Source organism: Pocillopora verrucosa, chromosome 11 (genome assembly GCF_036669915.1).
Source record: "Pocillopora verrucosa isolate sample1 chromosome 11, ASM3666991v2, whole genome shotgun sequence".
Lineage (NCBI taxonomy): Eukaryota > Metazoa > Cnidaria > Anthozoa > Scleractinia > Pocilloporidae > Pocillopora > Pocillopora verrucosa.
The window spans coordinates 11,157,907-11,180,511 of NC_089322.1; the positions used below are offsets into that span (position 1 = coordinate 11,157,907).

The 22,605-nt window shown below is 37.4% G+C and overlaps 1 protein-coding gene across 2 annotated transcripts; it reads left to right on the forward strand.

Moving 5' to 3' along the window:
• The first annotated feature begins 1,571 nt into the window (after positions 1-1,571).
• Positions 1,572-21,607, forward strand: LOC131768689 (golgin subfamily A member 6-like protein 26). Of its 2 annotated transcripts, XM_066158600.1 has the most exons (15): positions 1,572-1,880; positions 7,494-7,571; positions 8,282-8,392; positions 9,979-10,074; positions 10,446-10,541; positions 10,951-11,046; positions 11,202-11,297; positions 13,680-13,775; positions 14,705-14,767; positions 15,168-15,242; positions 15,640-15,702; positions 16,351-16,567; positions 17,070-17,189; positions 17,707-17,841; positions 19,562-21,607. In XM_066158600.1, the coding sequence occupies exons 1-15, from the start codon at positions 1,675-1,677 to the stop codon at positions 19,880-19,882; spliced, it is 1,869 nt and encodes a 622-aa protein (XP_066014697.1). In that variant the 5' UTR covers positions 1,572-1,674; the 3' UTR covers positions 19,883-21,607. The 2 variants fall into 2 exon arrangements, with proteins under 2 accessions (XP_066014697.1, XP_066014698.1); XM_066158601.1 differs by lacking the exon at positions 8,282-8,392.
• Positions 21,608-22,605: the final 998 nt, after the last annotated feature.

The window sequence follows — 22,605 nt, forward strand, 5'->3', positions numbered from 1 at the left end:
CCATTCCTCATTCCCTTTTCCCACTTCCCAATCTCCACTCTACATTTCACATTCCTCCTTTTATTAACATCCGTTTAGAGGCCACCACGAAAGAATCCTCTTAAAAATTTGTATAGTGGTCGAAATAAATTTTCCATTTGACTCGGGGAAACTACTGATCACAAAAGAGACCGGAAAAGCCGCGGCGTTTTCGTTTCCACCTTTTGGCTTAAACGAAAGGTAAGAATTCCGCTCGTAAAACAGTATCTGCTATAATCAACCAAAAATTTAAGACACTGGATCTAGTTATTTCCAAATATCTATAGCATATCGTCAGGCATTTCATTTGCTTATTTGCGTTAAAACAGTTTTATAACCGTAATTTAAGATATTGTTATTTCTCCGAACCTGAAGCATGCTCAAGGATACAGGAGAATATTAACTGTTGATATTCTCATGGAGGATGTTATTACAATGAGACAGGCATAAACATGACTGTTAATAATTGAGAGGGCTAAGTTTCGAATAAAACTGTGGTTCTGCATTGTTGGGGTATAACAAGATAATTCGGTTTAATCGATTTAACATGGCCACCGTAAACAGTTTGTAAATCCTACGTAAAGCCCTGTGTGAGAGCAAATAGAACAAATGTGATAAAGATGGAGTTACGCTGTAGGTGGGAACACCGTGACAAAAAAAAATGCGAGAAAAATAAGTGGAATGAGAAAGGTTATTTGATACCGTGTGGATTAAGAGTGCCGATCTGAAAGATCAACTTTTGTTCGAGAGTTGTGCGGCTTTTCGAACTGTGTAGGGGTAGGGGTAGGGAAAGACTGCAGACTGTCACATGCTAGTGACTGTTTTGGATGCGTCTTTGACATTTCCTTTTCCTTCACGAAGTTTTTCTCGGAATTGGTCGCCTTGTCGTCTTCCTGTTTCAACAATGTAAGAATTTCTGCACCAATCTCCACGTTAGTTATAATCGTTTACGGACTTTTCAAAAAGAGATAGGAATAAATGATTATTCTAGAAATTTAAGAAAAAAAAGTCAAGTGCATAACGAATACGCGATGGCTAATAAATATACAATAACAAAGGTGAGATGAGATAAAATATGAAATCACTTACGTGAGGGTTGTAACTGTTACGGAAACGGAAATAGAAGATACTAAACGCCTCTTGACTTACGCTGAGTTTCCCAACCATTTAAAAGGATCCCCTTTATATAAATCCTTACCATTATTGCGGAGGTACACTTAAAGTAATTTTTAACTATCCTGATCGGATAGTTCCTGATCGGATTTCTAGGAATTGAAGCTAAAGGTCATGGTCTATCAGGTTGGATTTCACGTGTAACATTGGGTTTCGATAGCATGTCGTGAACAGAATTCCTATCCATGTTGTATAGTTTTAATGTTCGTCATGAACTTATAAGACAGATTCAGTTTTAGACTTGTCGTTCAAAATTCGAGTGGCGGGTGTATAATAGGCTGCATTTGGTGGTTATTGTCATGTTGACAGCTAATATTCTTAGATCATGTCATATGACTCTTTCCTGTTATTTCCGGTCTTTCCAGGAAAGATACGGAAGTTGTAGTGAGCAGTGAATCTTTCGTCCGAAATCACAAAAATGAAACGTGAAAATGGTAGGTTTGGTTTTGCAGAAGGTGCGTTAAGTTTGTAGTGTAAGTAACAATGGCGGAAACACAACAGAGTGAGAATCAAGGCGTTAAGGAGGTTGAGATCGCAGAAGTAACGAAATTTCTGCAATCCCTGAATTTGCTGCTCACGGAAAATCGAGATATCTTGACGATTTTGCCAGAATTGATTCGCAAACAAGTCCACGAACTTGAAGCGCACTCAACACAAAATACCAGAACTGTCTCAGCCGATAACACTGGGTATGTAAATTAGTCGTTTAAAGGTGCAAATAACAGTCAAAGTTATCATCCAACCACTCTACTGTTAAGTTTCTCGCTTTGCAGTCACACCATCTTTCTTGACACTGTATCTTAGCACTTGCTACACACTCCAGACAGAAGTCTCCATTTAGTGACAAGAAAGGGGGTCAGAATTTCAGAATCTAGTCCGATAAGAAATGTTCCTCAGTGATCAAGTACAACACGTATTCAAATTGTTATCGCTAACCGTCTGGTAACCGAGCATTGTCCTAATGAATTAAATGCTCGGCAGTTAAAAAATTTTCGACGCGTTTCCTCTGAGTGGCTCCTTTCAGACTTCTCAGGTGTAAGCAACAAGGGTTTGTTTGGGAAATTTGAGCGACTTTAAAAAGTATGTCGGTTTTCTAGTCCACGAAATATCCGAACTTGTTTACACGTTAGAGGCCCCGAGTGTAAATATCGAGAATCGCTGGCAAGGCTCGAAAATTCGAAAATCGCGATACCTTGCCGAAAGGAGGCTTTTGGGATACTATTGTCGAAAATTCAATTTAAGGTTTCAAGGAATCTTAATTTTTTTTTGAGAAATTTGGGAAAAACGAAAACTTGCGATTTATCTTATTAATTATGCAAAAATAATGCTCGAAAATTGATCACTTTCTTTAAGCTTGTAATCAAAGACTTTTTCAACGCGAAGAAACGAAATAGATGTTGGAAAAGAGCAGAACTCTTCGTCTTTCTGTTAGTGTAAAAAGTATTACGTTATTTGATAATTTAGATGTCTAGCCGGCTTTTCAAAAATGCTATTGTGCGTGTTTTGGAAAACAACAATGAACGAATGTGTTGCCAGAAGTCAGATCCTTGCATTCGCGCAAAGATTTCTGGGATCGGCATAGGGCGAATATTGAAAGTTTCTAGCAAGAAAATATGTGGCGAAAGGTTGTTTCGATTTCCGAAAAAAAGACTATGGGGAGAGATCAGCACTTTTTCGCCGCGGTGTGATCATAAATAGATGAAGATAATGCTGATACGAGGGAAGTGTAAGTTTTTGTTCGAATTAATCTTGCGGGGCTAATTCTTAGAAAAATCTGTAGGAGAGAAACCGATTGCAATCGTTCGGTATTAGGATTCTGGAAGGAAACAAAAATTACAATAACAATAGTCTGAGAATGATAATCAATACGAAAAATCTACCAAATTGGATACGATAAAATAACCAAGTCACAAGCATGTAATGTTTGCACTTTTCTACTGAAACCAAAACGCGAGAGACCTTAGCTGAATACGTTATTAGTGTCCTCAAACTAGTGAAAGGAATGGTACATGATTCTGCAACAATATCATGGTTACCATTTGCTCCTTCCCCACAAATATTCTTTCCGGGACCAACGTCAAAGACTTGCCAGACCTTCACTCTCCCAGCAGAAAAAACTGACGTTATTCAGTTTACTGTTTCCAGCAACCTCTTGCTGTGACCCGAAAGGTAACTACTCATTCTAAAGAGCGCCTAAAACGTTTATGCGTCTTGTCTTGGCACGTGTTAAAACAAAATACAAAGGTATTTTTACACCATTTTATAGGAAACATCTCTTAAGTTGAGATAATTAAATTGAGTTTTAATAATGGCACAAGCATTCCGATTTATTTAAAAATGAAGCAGGACCGTTGGCTATCTATCTTGCGATCTCCCACGTTTCTTGCTGATATGTTGCCCGCAACTTCTGTTGTCATAGCGCATCTCGTCTTGCCATTTCTCCAGCGATTACCGCAGCTATCTCTGCGCTAGGAGCATACAGTCATGTGCACCTGTCACTCTCGTGCGACGAAAATACCTGATGCTTTACAATTTTGCAAGGAGAGGTTTAAGTATGGCATGCAGAAAAAACGCAAAAACACAGGTTACAATCGAGGGGAGCTATGGTAGTCCACCACTTACCTGTACAGGCAGGTAGCAAATTTCTCTCGCTGTCGATATTCTCAGTGATGGTTACTGGATTTTACAAAACTTCAGTTCACCTCCCGACTACAAATTTTCAAGTCAACAAATTGGACATCGTTTAGATTTTCAATTCCTGGACCACAAGCTCCACCGACAGGGGAAGCAAAACTGCAAAATGACATTCTTATTCAACACACTTATAAAGAGATCTTTTCCGACAAAGGCGGATATCTGACACTATGCTCTTCCGGCTGAGAAACGAAATTCCAGTACTGAGCGCAGACTTGCATCATGGGTTCCACTGTTTAGCACAAACAGAGGTAACTAGCTGAAAGCTTCTGCATTAAAGCAAATATCCCTAAGCATTTTTAATGGGTGAAAGGGCTGTTTGCGATTTTTAAACAAATTTAATTTTGAGAGGAGAATACTATCATGTTATTTTCAGTCTAATGGTGTTGCATGACATTGTTCATAGAAGCTAGATTTCAGTTGAAACTTGAGCTTTGTTTGGCGTGGGACATTGTTAATCTTGAATAATGTGGGAAGAAAATACTTCTCAGGGAGATATTAATGATTTCAGAAAGAAATTATGAATAAGAGTGAATGACAGTATTTGGAAGATATTGCCCAAACCTTGAAACTTTTACAAGCAAACTCTCACAGACAAACTTTTGAGGTAATTAATCTCGGAATGAAAATGTTATGATTGGAATAATGGTAACCTTCCCTAAAGTAGAAAAAATGAAAAGGATAGTACAAATTAAATATCTTCGACCAGAGTAAAACAATGCTTGTCATGCTTCAAGTTGTTCTCTTTCCATACATCTCCTCAACACCTCACATTTCCTTTGATGCTTAGTTATGCAAATCAATGCAACGAGATCTAAAATGCGCAGTTTTGTGAAGGCAAGCTTAATTTGCTTTTTTCATATTTGGCAGTAGTAAAATAACAGTTTCCCACACCATTTATTTCCATTCGAAATCACACATACCAAGATCAGTCTTACTCTGTTGAAGTTAAAATTTATTTCGAAAGCACTCACAATAACATTTTACAAAAGGCCAAGGGAAGATCTAAACTATATCAAAACTTAAAACTGTACTTACTGACAGAAAGACGAAGAGCTGTTCTCTTGATCTAAAGTTTCAAATTTCAAATTCTTTCAATACAAGCCAAGAGGAAGTGATACATTTTCGAGAATATTTTGACATAATTAATGAGGGAAATCGCAAATTTTCGTTTCGCCCTAACTTTCTCGAAAACAATAAAGCTCTTGAAAATTTAAACTACAGTTTCGAAAGTAGTTCACTAACGGCCTTCTCTTAGCGAAGTATCGACGTTTTTAAAATTTTCAAACCTTGTCAGCGATTCAGCGCCTCCTGAGAACAAGTCTCTGTAAGAATCAAACATCTTGGGAAATGAACATTTTCAACCCCCCTGCAGTGCATGCAGGTAGGCATTCAGGGGTTATGCACAAAATGCCATTTTTAAAGGTTGCAGCACTCTGCAATTTGTGCGACTCGTGCCAAAATCATCACAAAGTGGAGATTTTGAACTACTCAGTATCCCTGCAGTACAGCAAATGGAACAGGGATTTCATTACAATCAATTTCCAAAAATTTAGCTTTTTTCTGCTATTGCGGCGACTGGGTTTTACATGTACTACTGCCGCTGACAAGTTGCGATTTCTGCTCTCAGATTCTAGGTGTTTACGAGCGTTCAATCGAGGTTTCCCCCTTTTTTTTTGGTTGTTTTTACTTCAGAATGCGCGGAAATCTTCTGACATTTATGAAAAATATCCATTTCTCGTCTTCTTTGGAGCAACCGATGGAAACTTCACGGAGAAATACAGCGTCACGCCATCGTGACAACGTACATGTTTATGACAAATGACCGGTGTGAGGATAGTTTCGTGTAGATCAATCGACTTCAACATGTTTTAAATGACATACAAGTATAACAGTGTATCTCAGAGGACTTCCGATCGCTTAAATTCCCATGAAAGAAGGTGCAGCGCTCAGAATCTAGATGATATACATACGATTTGAGGTATATGTTTGTAGTCCATGAAGGTTGATCAATTTTTTTTAAAAGATGACGACCAGAGGCGAGAATTCTCTTCGGGATATTGCTCATAAGATAACATTCTTTCAAAGCCTTGCATGTTTCATTTTTCTGAAACATTTTTGTTGACAACATTAGATGTAAATATCGCCAAATTATGCAATATCTGATTTTTGAGCTTCGTTCGCGAATTGCCCCTATGGAAAGTAGAGACAGGCCTGCAGAGATTTTTACATATTTAAAAACTAGAATATTTTAACCAGCTAGGTGGGTAGTTCAGTTCCAGAATCGGTGTACTTTTGGAGAAATTCAGATAAACGTTTTCCCTGTTTTACCCGACAACAAAAATGACCGAAACTGTACTGAGATGAAGAATCTATTGGTGTGTTCACATTCACTCCCAGGGAAAATTGAATATATCAGTATAAAGACGAATGATGTTACTATGTATGGTAGAAGTACCAATTTGTAATATTGTATTTAGCTTGAGATAGAGAAATAAACATTTCACTCTTTTTTTGCGACGTTTTTGTATGAAAATGAGGCCCCAGGCCTCGAACAAGCAGCCGTTGTTACCATGGCAACAAGAGTGCTGCGACCTTTAAAAGTGGCATTTTTGTGCATACCCCTGAGTGTCTAACTGCATGCAAAATTTGAAGGGGGTTTGAAAATGTTTATTTCCCAAGATGTTTGATTCTTACAGAAACTTGTTCTTAAAAATTGTCAAGAAAACAGCCTTGCTGTTTTGAAGGGTACTTAAGCTTCCGAAATTCGTTCACTTTAAAACCAAAATAATTTTCCAAATCGCTTGACATGCAGGTTTGCATTAATTTCTCTTTGGGAACTATGTAAATTTTTTTCCTTTTCCAAGACACTCAAATAGGGCAAAATATTTCCAACTTTGTATTTTTAATCGACAAAGTGACCGTAAATACAGTGATAACTAATTTCCAAACAAGTCAATGATTGCTTGTCAGCATGAATGTATGGGAGGAGTTACGGCATTATTTGGCCTTCATTTTATATTTGAATTAAAGGCTTTGATGATTGCATCGTAATTTTCAGCTTTTAAACTTTCAACGTTGTATTTTAATTGTTCATCGTGTTCCTTGTGCCTCAACCCCCTTCCCCCCCCGCAAAGGTTGTGCAACTTTGTTTGGAAGGGGATAGTTGCTAATTTTTTCCATTGTTTCTTTTATCTGGCAAGGAGGGCGGGAGGGATGATGGTTTTCTTATCATTCGTGTCTGTGGCCTGACTTATTTCTTCAAGATTGTCTAAATGCATGCTTCAGTAACCATATTGTAACATGCAATGGGGTATTTGTTCAGGGATGAGATTATCATGTGTATCTGTAAGCAGAAATCCGTAGGGTCTCATCATTCATTGTAAACAGTTATTAAGGGTCAACGTTTTTGAAATCTCGTGTACATTCAAGCAAAAGAGGACATTTACCGTGTTCACGTAGCCTTACTAAAACACGAGAAGTGTTGGGGGCTAGAGAATTGGAGAAAGTTATGTAAACTCGATGCAGTTGAGGGTTTGCCTAGCTTTTGACCGATGAGAGTGACGATCGAAAATAATCTGTTAGTGTACATGTATCTATCTATACAGTGATAATTCGGGGAAGGTAGGAAAACGCAGAGAGGAACCGGAAACATGGATGACACAACAAGATGAAATGGAGAAGAGGTAAGTTCCATTTTCCCTTCCTACCAGAATTTCATGTTGTGATGGCCACCCACAGTTCAGAAGGGCGGATGCCGAGGTTAGATAAATTCAAACCTTTGCTGGCTACGATATACACAAAAAGATTCGGTGACCTAGTTCAGGATTGAGATCATCTTACCCAATATTCACAGAGAGCTTAAAAGCGCTCTTGGTTGCCAGTCTTTCCCTTCTAACTTTGGTTGCTTTTGATCTATTGTGAAAATATATGTTGCCATTAACTGTAAAGAAAACATTTCTCTCTATGAAGAATTAGATATATGAAAATTCACATATTTGGAGGTCTTCTATTTTCTCCATACATTTTACAAAGACCTCCATATTTTCATATATCTAATTCTTCATTCACTCGGATGTTTATTTGTACCCAATTCATTGACCAGCTCCCAGTTGGCTTGTTAGCTCAATTGGTAGAGCACTGCACCGGTATCGCAGAGGTCATGGGTTCAAATCCCGTACGGGCCTGAAAATTTTTTTCAGGTCCTACTTACAACTACTAGTTTCAGTAGTGTTCTTAGCTGCGAGGATCTTCTAATTTCATTTCTCTCTATTTTAAGGTTTTATTTAGATTTTGGCTATCAGGAAACTGAGTGCCTTTTGCTGATAACATTACTTTTAAAACTTAACCGCTAAGGTCCGCTTAGTGTTATGAAGACAGTTCTTTCCTTTTTTAGAATAATTTCATTAACAGAGGAGTTAAAAGACGCCAATCAGAAAATAGAAGACCTCCAAACTAAAATTAAACAGAATGAAAATAACTTAGAAATGCTGAAAGAAAGAAAGAGGTTTGTATCTGTGGTTAAATTTAGAGAAATAAATCTGCTATTCCATACCAATAAGTGAGTATATGTCAAATTCATGAATAAATAAATTAGTAGATAAATAAGAATAGTAAAAAAGTGCCAATGAATATTTCAGAATTTAATCGAATCGTGTTTCCCGTTATTCGGTCAGTTTTGGAGGCAGGGAAAATGGGATAATGATTATTTCATGTAATTATCTTCTTTTAATTTTTCTATCACGCCCGGTAAACGTATCAACAAGTAACTAAAAGTCGTAGAGAACATTTTCCATTCTGGAATGCGACTGAGATTTCTTTGTCACTCAGTGTTTGGTACTGACAAATTAATTTTATAGCAATATGGTCATGAAGTTGGTTCTAAATAAACCCGTGAAGTAATGAATAAATGGTTAAGAATATATGAAAGTCATATATTTGAACTGCGGATAAAGACGTTAATGAAAGTGATCCTCGCAGTAATGTGCACTACTTAGGCATTTATTCATTACTTCACGGGTTTATTTAGAACCAACTTCATGACCAGCTCCCAGTTGGCTTGTTAGCTCAATTGGTAGAGCGCTGCACCGGTATCGCAGAGGTCATGGGTTTAAATCCCGTGCAGGCCTGAATTTTTTTCAGGCCTTATTTTCACTACTGCCTAAGTAGTGCACATTACTGCGAGGATCACTTTCATTAACGTCTTTATCCGCAGTTCAAATATATGACTTTCATATATTCTTAACCACTCAAAATAATCTTGAAAATTCTTTTCTGATTTTCTTAAAGGCCGATTCGTTTATTATCCTTGTATAATAGGCCTTTTTCTTCAGGTGTCATTCGAAGCTGCCATCTTTAGTGCAGGGGAAGATAATAAATGCCCTATATTTCATTCAGCTCAACAGCGGAATATTTAGGAATATCTTCCATTTTTCTGTCTTCGTCCTTTGTTTTCAGTCGGAAATATTTCTTGCAATCTAACATTCCGTTCAGTTTTTGGAGGGTGTTTTCTCTTTCATCTTATTCTTAAATGAATTCTTCTACAGAGCAATCAGAAGCAAACTATCCTCAGGTATCGTTTCAAGGGCGCGGTTTTCTTTATCAGTAAATTCTTTCATTATTAGTGAAACTTTTTTCGTTGGCTCTCTTTACTAGCTACGTCTTTACTCTATGCAAATTTTTTTCTTCATCGTGATCTTCGTGGTAAATCTCGTTACCTCTGAAATAAAAAGGCTTACGCAACTTTTTAAAGGAGCTTGAATAGAAGAAAGTGAGGGAATGAGTAAATCATTGAGTTTGCGAATGAACCGATAGGTGAATCAATCAGTTAAAGACTGTCGATAGATACAAACATATCAACACACCTGGTCAAACGGCCGGACTGTTAGACGTGTAAGCAGACAGAGAGAAGAAAAGTGGAATCAATATGCGACCCCGGTTGATATCAATTACCAAAATAATAACATTTACAATAAATAATGGACTAATTATTTTAAAAATGCTGCCCTGCATGTAGAGCTGCCCTGAATAAGTGGTACTGTGAAAACCTAAAGTACTTTAATTCATCTTTGTATTCATTTTTACTTTTATCAGGAACCAGGGCGATGCAAACTATTTTACAAGCAAATACAAAGACCTCAAAGCAAAATCAAGAACAACGCACAAAGAGTTAATGGCCAAGCAAGAAAGGTTGGCCTGGTTTTTTCCACCTACAAGTCACTATTAGTTACAAAGTAATAGTTGTTAACTGTTGAAAGGAATGAGTTAAAAAAAAAAAAATTATTAACTACTTAGCTTTGTTCGGCAGGTCGCCAAGGGACCCGGTTTTGCCTGCCTAGTTTGTAGCGAATTATCTGGCACTTGTTTAATCTACCAGTAATTTAGTATCAAATTCAATCATTTTTAAAAAATTATCCATAATTTTTTTTAAGATTATTTATATTTTGAATCCTCAAGAGGAACAAATTGAAAAAATTTGAAGAACTGCTAAATAGCTAAAAACGCCCTACAACAAAATATTCCTATTGAGACACTGATAAATTTCGTGACGCGTCTTGTAGAATTGAAGAGCTTGAAAGAAAACTGGATTCAAAGCAGGAGGAATATGACAAAGAAAAAGAAAAAATCACGCAAAAATTGGCTGAGAAAGAGAACATGTAAGTAGAATTCGACAATGTGTAAGATGATATTGTTAAATAGTTTATGTCTTGGCATTTTCGTAACATGTATATGTTTTGATTAAAAAAATCATATAGACATTACCTGAAAATGAAATGGATACACATATAAATGTTGATAAATGAGTGACATTTAGTGTTAACAAGCACGAGTAAATTATCAAATACAACAAAATTGCACGAGCCCGTGGGGCGCTATTTATAATTTGCACTCGTGTTTGCACCACGTACTTCTTTGTATTATTCCCTAAATTAGCATTATCTCCTCCTCTCGATTTCGGCCGTGATATAATGATTAAATAGGTCGACTCTGTATCCAAAATGTAATAAACACATTAAAAATTGAGGTACTTCGAGTGCCCAACCAATTTCTGATATTTTCTTTCAGAGTGAAAGAACAGAAAAAAGAGATAAGACTCTCAAAGGAAGAACACAAGAAAACATTTGAAGCCCAACTAACGGGGCGGCATGAACTGGAGGCCAGGTATAGTCGGATACTATAAAGCATTTGATTAAGATTGTGGAGGAAGGAAAGGCAGCGTAAATGCTATGTGGCAGTTACATTTTTAGGAGTAGATAAACTATTGCTCAGTTCCGTAGTGGAAAAGCTCTTACCGTGACGTTTTGTTCTATTTAAAGAGTTTCAGAGCTTGATAAAGAACTTGCTTCCAAGGAGGATGTCTTCAAGGAGCAAAAGCAGCGCCTGGAGAAAGAACTTGCGGAATGTGAAAAAACGTATGACTTTTCTTTGAAGTTACTTACTCTTTTAGATATCGGTCATTATCACATAAGGATTTCCGGCCCTGAGAAAAGCCGTAACAACACACGTGAAAAATGTCGCATTTTTTCACGTGTGTTGATATAGCCAATCAGCTGCTGACACGTCACTCGCCTTTGGCGTCACTCGGTCAGGTTGATGAATGAACGGCAAGGTTTTCACGATTCTCAATACAAGTTGTTTGTCGGAACCTTCTTGAATTATGGCGGCTAAAACACTAAAAATTCCGTATCGCTGACAGACAGCAAGGTTCAAACTTTCCTAGAAGGAGAAGAAAACCAATATACTAAAGGAAAAACCGAAAGTTACGTATTCAGTGGCTTTGGTGTCGGCATTTCTTTCGGCTGAGAATGAAAATAGACAACTAGAAGATTTGCTACTGACCGATTTTGGCCATGTACCTGAAAGACTTCTTCTGTCGGCAAGGACAAAGTCAATGATAGAGAATTTGGTAAATTAAAAATTACGACCATTGTTGTTTTTGTAATCATGATTCAACGCATTTTTCCATCTTAAGAGTTAGCGCCAACGCACTTTACGATTGTTATTTGGGGATTGTCGATTCATTTATTTTCATTCATCGATGAAGTCGGCTTTTCTTGTGAGTAAAGGGCTATTATGTTTATATGATAAACAAAATGATACATGGCTGCTTGTAGATATGGAATTTCTCTTCTCGTGTGTAACTCGACAGCTCACGAGTGAGCGCAGCATTTTTGCATCTGTAAGATGCATAAATGTAACTAGTGTAAGCGTGGAGAAGCTTGCAAGAACTCAAAACACGGCTGTGGGGATTTTTTTGGCAAAATAGGAAATACTTTTAACTGGGGCTATCTTCAACTGAAAATAATATGGTTATCGAACATTTGTTCTTCTTAGAAATGAATGATTGTTTGCATGCATATCTTCAATGCAACAGCTCCTTTATTCTACCCTTTCTGATCTCTTCGATTTAGGACGTATGTGAATACGCCTGGAACCTACGCGCGCCCATGTATTATTCTCTATTTATTTAACACCTGGGAGGGGAGGGGGTGAGGGGGTGAGGGATTTGGAGAAGTTTGGTTGAATCACGGTAAAATTAACCTGATGCCAACCTTTATACTCTCTTGGCGACAACCGATCCTTCTCCCTCTTTCCGCCAGAAAACCATGTAATCTGCCAGAAAAATCATCCAACCCCCTCCCTCCAGGCGATAACCAATGATTGCTCCCTTACAAAGTGATATTAGTTGCACAATGTTGAAAAAGGCTACTGCGTATGACTCTATCAGTCAACGAATTCTGCTGTTGGGTTAATTTTTCGTGTAGAATAAAATGTTTAGTATCGCAACCGTCCATCTGGATAGTTACAGGCTATCAACGATTAGAGAAAAAAATTGTTACATTGAGTCCGGCAATTGAACATCCGAGAAACCCCACGGCGACGAAGAGAAAGTAAACATGATAGAAAATCAGCATTCAGCAAAGCGCAGTGCTTTACTAAAAAAGAAAGGGGTTTTCCAATTTTTTTTTCCTAGTTTTAGTCGCGACCAATGGTTTGCAAGACAAGTAGAAATTCATGGATAATTATTTCCTCATTTTGCTTTTGGACACATATTAGTTAATTAATAGGGAACTTTATTTGCGCATTTTTTGCATATTTTGACATCTTTGCTTGAGCTGTCTCGACGACGTCGTCCAGCTACGATCAATCAACGCAGGCAAGGCGCTGAAGTTCTTCTTCTTCTTCTTCGCCTTTTTTCGTTGGGCTCAGGTGGAGGAGATAGCTAAACTCCATATCAAAATTTGGAAAAATTTTCTCCATCTGTAATATTTGTTACGTGTACCCGAAACTATTTTGTGAAACTATTTGAGCGCTTTGGGTTTGAAATGTTTTCAAATTGTGGCGGAAAACAAAAAAGCGTGACGTCACAACTGTGTTTACGTACAATCGCTCTGACGAAGGGCTAACGCTCGAAATGTCAGCCTTTAAACTCTTTACGGTGACCAATTTACGTTTTCAACTCAGTTGTTAACACTAAATTACCTGTTATACTCTCCCACCGACGCAGCACCACAGTTTCTTCAGAAACTTACCCCCTTCATTCATTTGTGTTTACATACTCTCTTCTAAACTGGTTAGCCAACCAATGAGAGCGTGTGTACTATAACAACTATTTAATAACAACAAGGGTCACCTTATTTCAGTTTGCAGAAGAGAAAAAATTTTGTCCAGTGGAGCTAAGGAAAAGACCGATAATGACAAGCTCAAGAAGAAAATTCTTTAATAATTTTCTTTCAGAAGTTTTATCAATGCGGTGTTTCCAAGCAATACTGAGATTTTCTGTTTTATTGCAGACTTCGTTCAGAGAAATTAGAACGAGAAAGGGCGAAAAAACATTATGTTGATGAGTTGAGAGACAAAGAAACAAAGATGAGAACTCTAGGAGCGAGGTTCGTCTGATACGAGTGGCACCACTTAGTTGATTATATTGCGAAAATGATAAACGAAGACTTGTGTAATACTTCCATAGCCTTGTGATAGCAATATGATCCAGATAAATTTCAGATTTAAGAGGAAAAACATGTTTCAGCATGACCTCATGTCATCTTCAGTTAAATGTGTTGAGCCGTTGACTTTGTTTTTACACGTTACATGCAGTTACATGTAGATACGATGTCAAGTTTGATACGAAAACAATATTTGAAATCAGTATCGCCACAATGTTGAAGTAAACAATACGCGCGCAAATGTAACACGGGATTTACATTCCGCACAAGTACAACGATAAATAACTAGGTATAATAGGGCATTAGTGAGAGATCCAATTCCAACTTCGGATGCCTTTATCAATTTACTTGTACGGGATGTATATCCCGTTACTTTGGTGAGACATCTTGTCATTATTTCTGTTGGGTGGAGGAATATTCGGGCAAATGTTCTCATGATAACAGGCTCTTTAGTTCTTTTTATGTTCTTCAACTGAGTGTTTTAAGATTCTAGACTCGACCAAGACAACTAATTCTCTAAAACCAAAGAGGCGTTGAGCTGAATACTCAGATGCAACATAACTGTAATTTTTTGTTCGCATAGATTCAGTTTTTAAGTGTTACATTTGCGCGCGGTTTTGTTTGCTTCACGATAGTGAACGATATGGCTATTGTACGTTGTGGTTATATTTTTAAAACAAGATTTCGTGTTGCTGTGCGTCTGTTCTATAATAGATTATAAATGACGTCAACATGTGGTAAGTATAAGTAGAGGCACACAAAGGAAAGCCAGCCGAGTTTGTCGCTGATATTTTCTTTTAATTTTTATAGATATAACCTGAACGAGCTTGAACGAGTGTAAAAGAATACATTATATGTTAATTTTCAAACAGGAACGAGAAGTTAAGTGCTGATGTGAAGAAAAAGGACATGGAATTGCGTCATTACATTGAGAGGTAAGAAAATGAGTACTCAATTATTTTAGATTAGTTACGTTGTATTTATGCTCAACAGTTTGGATGAAATAGAGGTAACATAAGTTCAATAATACATTGTTTAGGAGTGCGTGGCTGTTTGTTTTAGCTTATGTTAGTTACTTTTGATGTTTTTTTTCCTTTTTGCATCATATTGTACCAGGCTAGGTGGTAAAAGTAGGCGACTTACTTCTTTGCTTCATAGAAACATGATATAGTGAAAGATATATATTGGAAATTGACATTAAAGGATCTATAACCTCACCTTTTTTTATTAAATTATGCGTTAGTATATCACTATCTGCACTTGTAATTTTTTTTTACATTCACATGTTGCAACACGCTAATCCAGCAATTTTGGCCCAATTTTCGGGTATTTCAGTTTTCAACGCCAAGAAGTAACTTATAAAAGTGACTTGACCCTAAAAGAAACGGAAATAAGCAAAACCAAGGAAAGGTAGAGTCACTTTGTTGATGTAATAGGTATCATGTGATGTTTCAAAAATTGAATAACCCGCAGACGGCAACTTGTATGATTTTTAATATATTATGTCTTTTGGATGACAGTAAATAAGGGTTCCTCACATGAACTAAGTGCCCCACACCTCATAAAGCTTTTCAATACTCTTAAATGTAGAATAGAAGTACTCAATTGCTTGTTAAGGTTGTTACCCATACTCAAAGACGTGCCCTATGTCACTCAACGCGTTTGCGAAATACTCATGATCAAATGGTAAAAGGTTTGAACATGAAATTGACAATCTTTGGTGCAGTCTGATTGACCGGGTGTGGGTGGTCCTGTTTCCATCTTCTTTGACTGAAAGGCACTAACTGACTACGAACATTGTATCAAGATTGTCTCACAGAGAGAAAGAAGTCAAAACTCTTATACACGAGGTCCAGCGGTACAAGTCCAGGTATTATAGACAGTTTATTAATAGCAGTTTGTCATCTTTACATGTGCAATGTACAAACTTCATATATGGCATAATGACTGACGCCAAACACGAGCATGATTTAGCACTATCTTCCAAAAACGCTTCGACAAGGCATTCCTATTCCAAAATCTATTTCAACGGAAACTCCCAGTAAGTCAATTGTCCGCATGAAAATACACGTTTACTTTGGGAAATCGTCATTTTGTGATTTACAGCGGGTGAAATTTGGAAAAATTCTCAAAGTTTCAGATCATGGTAAGAGTAGGCCCCTACAACTATTTATCATATGACCCGTAAACCATGCGCAAAACGCACGGCCTGACGGGTTGACGTGACCCGGTCCGGAAAAAAACCGTCCAGCCCTGCAATCACACGGCTTTGCTGCAAAAACTTTAAGATATCGTCGTCGTCCTATTTCGCTGATGTAAAACTTTTTGCGATAGGTCAAGTTATGCAATATATGATACTGGGAAAGATGCGCCTGAAATGATCATTGATCTTAATGGATCGCTTGGTTTCCGATATTTTCTCAACAGTATAAATGTTTATTACAACAAATTTCGACGAAAAGTACACGCTCCAGAAATCGCACAATGTTTAAACTGGACTGTTTTCTCTCTCTTTTAGGCTTGCTAGTTTGTGTGAAAAACGAGTAAATCAAGATCAGAGAAGTGTGGAGAATGTTCTTGCATCAAACCGGCCGTCTGACGTGGAAAGGGATTTCAAGGAATTTTTTGATGGTTCAAGAGAAGATGCCCGAGACGTAATTCAGTCTATATATGGATCAGAAGAGAAAAAAGACGTTCATATCTATTATCCAAGAATAGTGTGCACGATATTAGTGGTAAGTGTAAGTATGATTGTGCATAACGTTCACATTTTTAGTTGTTGGTATAAATTTTTTAATCAAAGAAAAACAACGAGTTTAGGAGTGATGATGTTTGCGACGACGATTTTGAGTAAGAAAATGATTTAATGGTGGTAGTAGGTTGCAGATGCAGATGCAGTATGGTGAGCCGCTAAAGTAACGATGACATTTTCCCGCCCAGTCAAATAAATACGATTTTGCCATGCTACGAGGCCCGGTGACGTAAGACTCGGAGACTCTTTGCAAGCTCATGTAAAAGTGACCTTGACTTTCTCCAGCTTGAATTCGATACTTTCGATTCCTTACTTTATCTTTATGTCCCTGTTAAAGATTTTGCAGGGCCCATTGTAATCAAGTCCATATGATGTTGGTTCAGCCGGGATAATTAGTGCAAAGCTACATGGTCACATTGCACTGTCACTGTAATCGATTGCATTATAATTGACAGAGAGGAATTTATTTTCAATACTTATTACAGGCTGCATATGAGGTCACTAAGAATGTGAAGGAAGCCGTACTCGATTTATTCAAAGTGTCGACTAAAAAGCTGATTTTGAAGGCTCCGGAAGTTGGTCAAAATTATAATCTCACTAGGATGGTATGGAAGAAAAAGTAACTGTTTAGTCTCTAAGTCGACATTCTCTTATTAGTGGCTTAACAGTTGTCTCTGTATAGTTTCTTTCTGCTGTGATAAATCTATTTACCAAACGTAATCCTTAACCTATTCCGTGTGTTGATTAAAAAGTTGTATCGATTTTTCTTTAGAAAAGGATTTAATTCCTTTAGGGAGGTAGCTTTGGTTTTTTTTTCCTAATCAGCCTAATAGGAGTGATTGAAAGGTGACTCAGGAGATCATTCTTATGAAATTCAAGCGCCTAAACCTAACTTTTGAAATTGTCTTCAAATGTACCAGAAATTCGACAATGTTGTGCATGCCATCGGTTTAAAATCAAATTGATGACCAAACTCAAGGCCACGACGCGTGGTCCATAAACAGCTACTGCTCTGGTCATCGCAAGAAAATTATAGCCGAAGAAAGAATACCGCTTAATATTATAACAGATTGTCAAGAGATGGAAAGGGTATAATTTGACCAATTGTGTTTTCATTTCAAGGATGACAATTTTGTTTTCAATCCAATTACCATCGATGTTTGTGACAAGTCAGAGGAATCGACTGACGTCATCGATGCCCTGCTGAACTCGTTGAAAGAATCTGCTCATATATGCAACCTTAAATGCCTAGAAAATGTAAGTTTGTTTCCTATGATTTTTTATATCTGCGTTTTCTTTAGTTCACCTTTTAAAGATCAGTTAAGTGATTTAGATGGGAATGAGGAGACTTCCGTATTATTGAAATAACATTGAACACTACTGATAGAGAGAAACAGTACTGTGCACAAAATAGACCATAGATGTTCTTTGTAACCCATGCTATTGACAATGGTGTTTTTGAGGAAAACACATTTCCGTGACGCCTTTGACAATTTCTGGTCAGTACCGAGCCAATTTAGATAGAAACTACGCGAAACGTAAATATATTGCCACTTTAAACCCTACCTTACTTTGTTACATTAGCTTTTGCTACTTTCGCTTGCATGCTCAAAAGCATGATACGCTCACTGCAGGCTAACAAAGCACACTCAGGGTGCGCAAACATGTATTCCATCTATAGAACAAAGACGGACACACTTTAATTTGTTTTCGAGAAGTTGAAACACTAACCCTTTTACATTTTGAGACTATGTGGAGTCAAAAGAAAGAAAGAGAATAGAATATGGCCTTTCGTGTAGCTAGGAGAGGAGAGGGGTAGTTGAAATTTCTAAAGCCAGGTTTCTACTACAATTGTAGGCGTCTTTGATCGAGTTTCAACTCAGGTAGATATTTTTCTACTTTGTGCTTAACATAAGGAAAGCTTACGATGTCAAAAAGTCAAACCTACAGACTTCACAAACGATGTTGATAATATAAATTGGCCACCGTAGAGAGTTTCTAAGATTTGTGCGCATAGAAACTCTTAACGATGGCCAATTTACACTATTAACTCAGTTGATAAAAACCAAATTATCTCGTTATACTCCTCCACTGACGCAGCGCCACAATTTTTTAGAAACTTGCCCCTTTTATACTTTTGCTGGTAGCTTTTCAGTCTAAAAACAAGATTGGAAGGTGACATGTTCCGTGCAATTCGGCCAAATTGTGGCTGATGAAAACCTGCAATCTTTTTAAATGACAATTAGATATTAAACTACTCAAGGGGCTGCGTTTTGTGAATGAACGACAGTCGAATTCTCAGGAACTGTGAACTATCACTGCTGTGTCTTTCCACTCGACGCATCGGAGAGGATATCGGAGCAAGCGAAAATCACTAACTGAAAGATTTGCTACGGGCCGATTTTAGCCGTGTACCTGAAAGGTTTCATCTGTCGTTAAGGACTAATTCATTAACTGAGAATTTTTTATATTGAAAATTAGGCCCATTTTCCATTTTTTGTTTTTGTCGAGCCTTTTATTTTCATTCATTAATAAAGTTGACTTTTATTGCCGGTAAAGGGCTATTGTGTTCATATGATAAACAAAATAATTCATGGTTGCTTGTAGATATGGAATTTCTCTTGTCGTGTTCCACTCGACATCTCACTCGTTCGCTTCCCTAACTCGTGAGCTATCGAGTTGAACACTCGAAGAAAAATTCCATATTAAAGCGCGCCCACGTATTCTTTATTTATCGTGTGCTGTAAGATGCAATAATGTAACTAGTGTAAGCGTGGAGAAGCTTGTAAGAACTCAAAACATGGCTGTGAGGATTTTTTTTCGGCAAAATAGGAAATACTTTTAACTGGGGCTATCTCTAACTGCAAATAATATGGTTACCAAACATTTGTTCTTATTAGAAATGAATGGTTGTTTGCATGCATATCTTCAATGCAACAGCTCCTTTATTCTACCCTTTCTTCTCTCTTCGATTTAGGACGTACGTGAACACGCCTGGAAAATATGGAATGAGTGGTATAAAGAGAATTCATCATTCACACTCGCACCTACTCAAGAAGTACTAACAGAACTCATTAGGAGTGGCTACATAGAGGCATGCTTACGTTTAGCATGGAGAATGGTTACACAGCGGCCACCCTTGCGACTGGAATACAATTCCTCCATTTTCGATCACCACATTCATAAGAAAGCCAAGGGCGATACATCACAGGAAGAAATTACGTGTTATCTGTGGCCTTGTCTCTTTGATGGAGGAGCAAAACTTATCTGTCCTGGATTGGTTCTGTGCAAAATGTAACGAAATATGTTAACATGTATATAATGTATGCCAGGCTTAACAGAAAGCTGAAGGGAAGAAGAACAGTCATCTGAATTACCAAACTTAGTTACTTCACGCACTTCATCGGGTGAAGCAGCTGCAAAGAACTGTCAGCGGTTGTGAATGATGGACAGACTTTTTCAGAGAGGAACAAACCAGGATCTGAACTGAACTATCAGTTGCCCCACCTTCGACCCCACCGTAACCAGTATTCTACCAGTATCTTTCCAAAAGAACCCGAATTTATTTGAATTGATTTAGGGCTGTAATTACGGCGAGATCTTCCATAAACTGAACAGTTTTTGAGCAAGTAAATAGCAGTCAACATAGAGGTAATACAAATTAAAGAGAGAGGCTTCACGTAACATTTTCATTTGCCTAACGATAAGGCTTCAACAAACTTTAAAACATTATTTTTACAAGTATCTGTTACAATCTAACACCTGTCAATTAGAGAGCGCGTAAGAAGAAAAAGCGCAAGTATACTTTTGAAAAAATAACGGAACTAGTTTGGCAAGGACTGTCACGATGATGTTTTCTTAAAAAAAAGTCAATGATCTTACAGAAAGTAATGTTCACTTTCATCGACGACTAATCAATGTTCAAAGATTTACCTCTGTTCAGTAAATGGCACGAAAATTAATTGTAAGTAATTCAATTTTTTTATTTTGAAGTTGTGAGAATTTGCTCGTTTGTTTACTGCAATGGCGTGTGTAAATCTGGTCTTTCCTCCACAAAAACTAAAATTCGGATGAGGGGATTCAATGTGGCTTTTTCTCAATGAATTCCTTCGGTTTCTGTCATGCAATTTATGGTACAAATATCTAAATTGAACGGAGTTGGAAAGACTCACCGAGAACGTCTTTGTGGGAGACTCAGATATTAAAATAATGAAATTCCATCGATTAATTCAACTGTAACCAAATACCCCACTTTTTAACTTTCTGGGTACTTTTTGTGAAGGATTAAAATTGATTACAGACGGTTTTTAGGCCGCTTGTCGCTTGTCAACCAATTTGATTACACTTTTGCTTATACAAATTCGTTTCGAAACCAATATTTCTGTCTCAACCAAAGCGATTTGAGAAAGGGAAAAGAGAGGATTAATAAGTCATTTATCGGCTTGAGGTAGTGACCGACATCTTTTCTTAAAAATACTGCCCGGCCGGAAAACGAGATATATTTATGAAAAATGGCAAAGAAGCTGGGGATGTACTCGGTGACTCACGGAAGCATTAACGTGCCCGTGGGTAGAGATAGGAAAATACGGACCGCGCTAAGAACCAATCAGATAACAGAATTCGTTACCGTGCCCTCTGAGAAGAAAATTACTTGTTCTTATCGTTGATTCACAGTTAAATTGGAAGAAGAAACATATTCACGAAATCAATTAAACAAATTTTTTAGCTTTCTAGGTAAGCAGAGACATTTTGCTAGTAATGATATACTTTCTCAATTATTTTCCTCTTTACCAACAAATCCTTTCCTTGCATATGGCCTAGTAGTCTAGGGAAATACCTCTGCTTGAACTCTTTAGCCTTTGCAATATTTTAAAAAAAGCAGCAGTGCAGACAATTACATTCTCAAAGCGTGATCCACATTTCCACCCCTTTGTTCTCTGTTGGGTTAATTTATCGACATCGTAATTATCCATACTGCTCTTTTCATGTATCAGTGCCATACTAATTTACTACTTAGAGCTTTGCATAACTTCTTTGCACGAATATCACCGATACATAATTATATTTCTAGACTAGCATCAAAATCGTCACATTACAGAAATCCCATCAGGACTAATTATTGAAAACACAAGTTGTAATTCTACTGTCCGTCAATTTAGAACAGTCTAAATGGGGAAATAAAAAAAACAGTTGTTATCGTTTAAGAATTAATCAAAGAACACATGTTATCACATAAACTGCGGTGTTATACAGGGATTTCCGGCCTTGAGAAAAGCCGTAACAACACACGTGAAAAAATATCGTATTTTTTCAGGTGTGTTGATATAGCCAATCAGCTACTGACACGTCACTCGCCTTTGGCACCAATCGATCAGGTTGATGAATGAACGGCAAAGCTTTCACGATTCTCAATGCAAGTAGTTTCTCGGAGCTTCATCGAATTATGGCGGCTAAGACACAAAAAAATCCGTATCGCTGATAGACAATGAGGTTCAAACTTTTCCCGAAGGGGAGGAAAACCAATATATTAAAAAAAGACTGAATGTTACGTATTCAGTGGCTTTGATGTTAGTATTTCTTTCGGCTGAGAATGAAAATCGACAACTGGAAGATTTGCCACCAGCCGATTTTGGCCGTTTGCCTGAAAGACTTCTTCTGTCGGTGAGAACAAAGTCAATAAATGAGAATTTGGTAAATTAAAAATTACGACCATTGTTGTTTTTGTAATCATGATTCAACACATTTTTCCATCTTAGGAGTTAGTGCCAACGCATTTTACGATTGTTATTTGGTGATTGTAACTCACTTATTTTCATTCGTTAATGAATTCAGCTTTTCTTGTCAGTAAAGGGCTATTGTGTTTATATGATAAACAAAATAATACATGGTTGCTTGTAGATATGAAATTTCTCTTCTCGTGTTCAACTCGACATCTCACTTTTCGCTGTGTTCACTCGTGAGCTATCGAGTTAAACACTCGAGAGAAATTCCATATCTACGCGCGCCCATGTATTATTCTCT

Bases quoted from the DNA above. Each gene is read 5' to 3' on its own strand.
- LOC131768689 (XM_066158600.1), top strand. From the start codon at position 1,675: ATGGCGGAAACACAACAGAGTGAGAATCAAGGCGTTAAGGAGGTTGAG. The intron at 14,768-15,167 runs GTAAGAAAATGA...CGGGTATTTCAG, and splicing joins TTGCGTCATTACATTGAGAG to TTTTCAACGCCAAGAAGTAA. The intron at 15,703-16,350 runs GTATTATAGACA...TCTCTCTTTTAG, and splicing joins GTCCAGCGGTACAAGTCCAG to GCTTGCTAGTTTGTGTGAAA.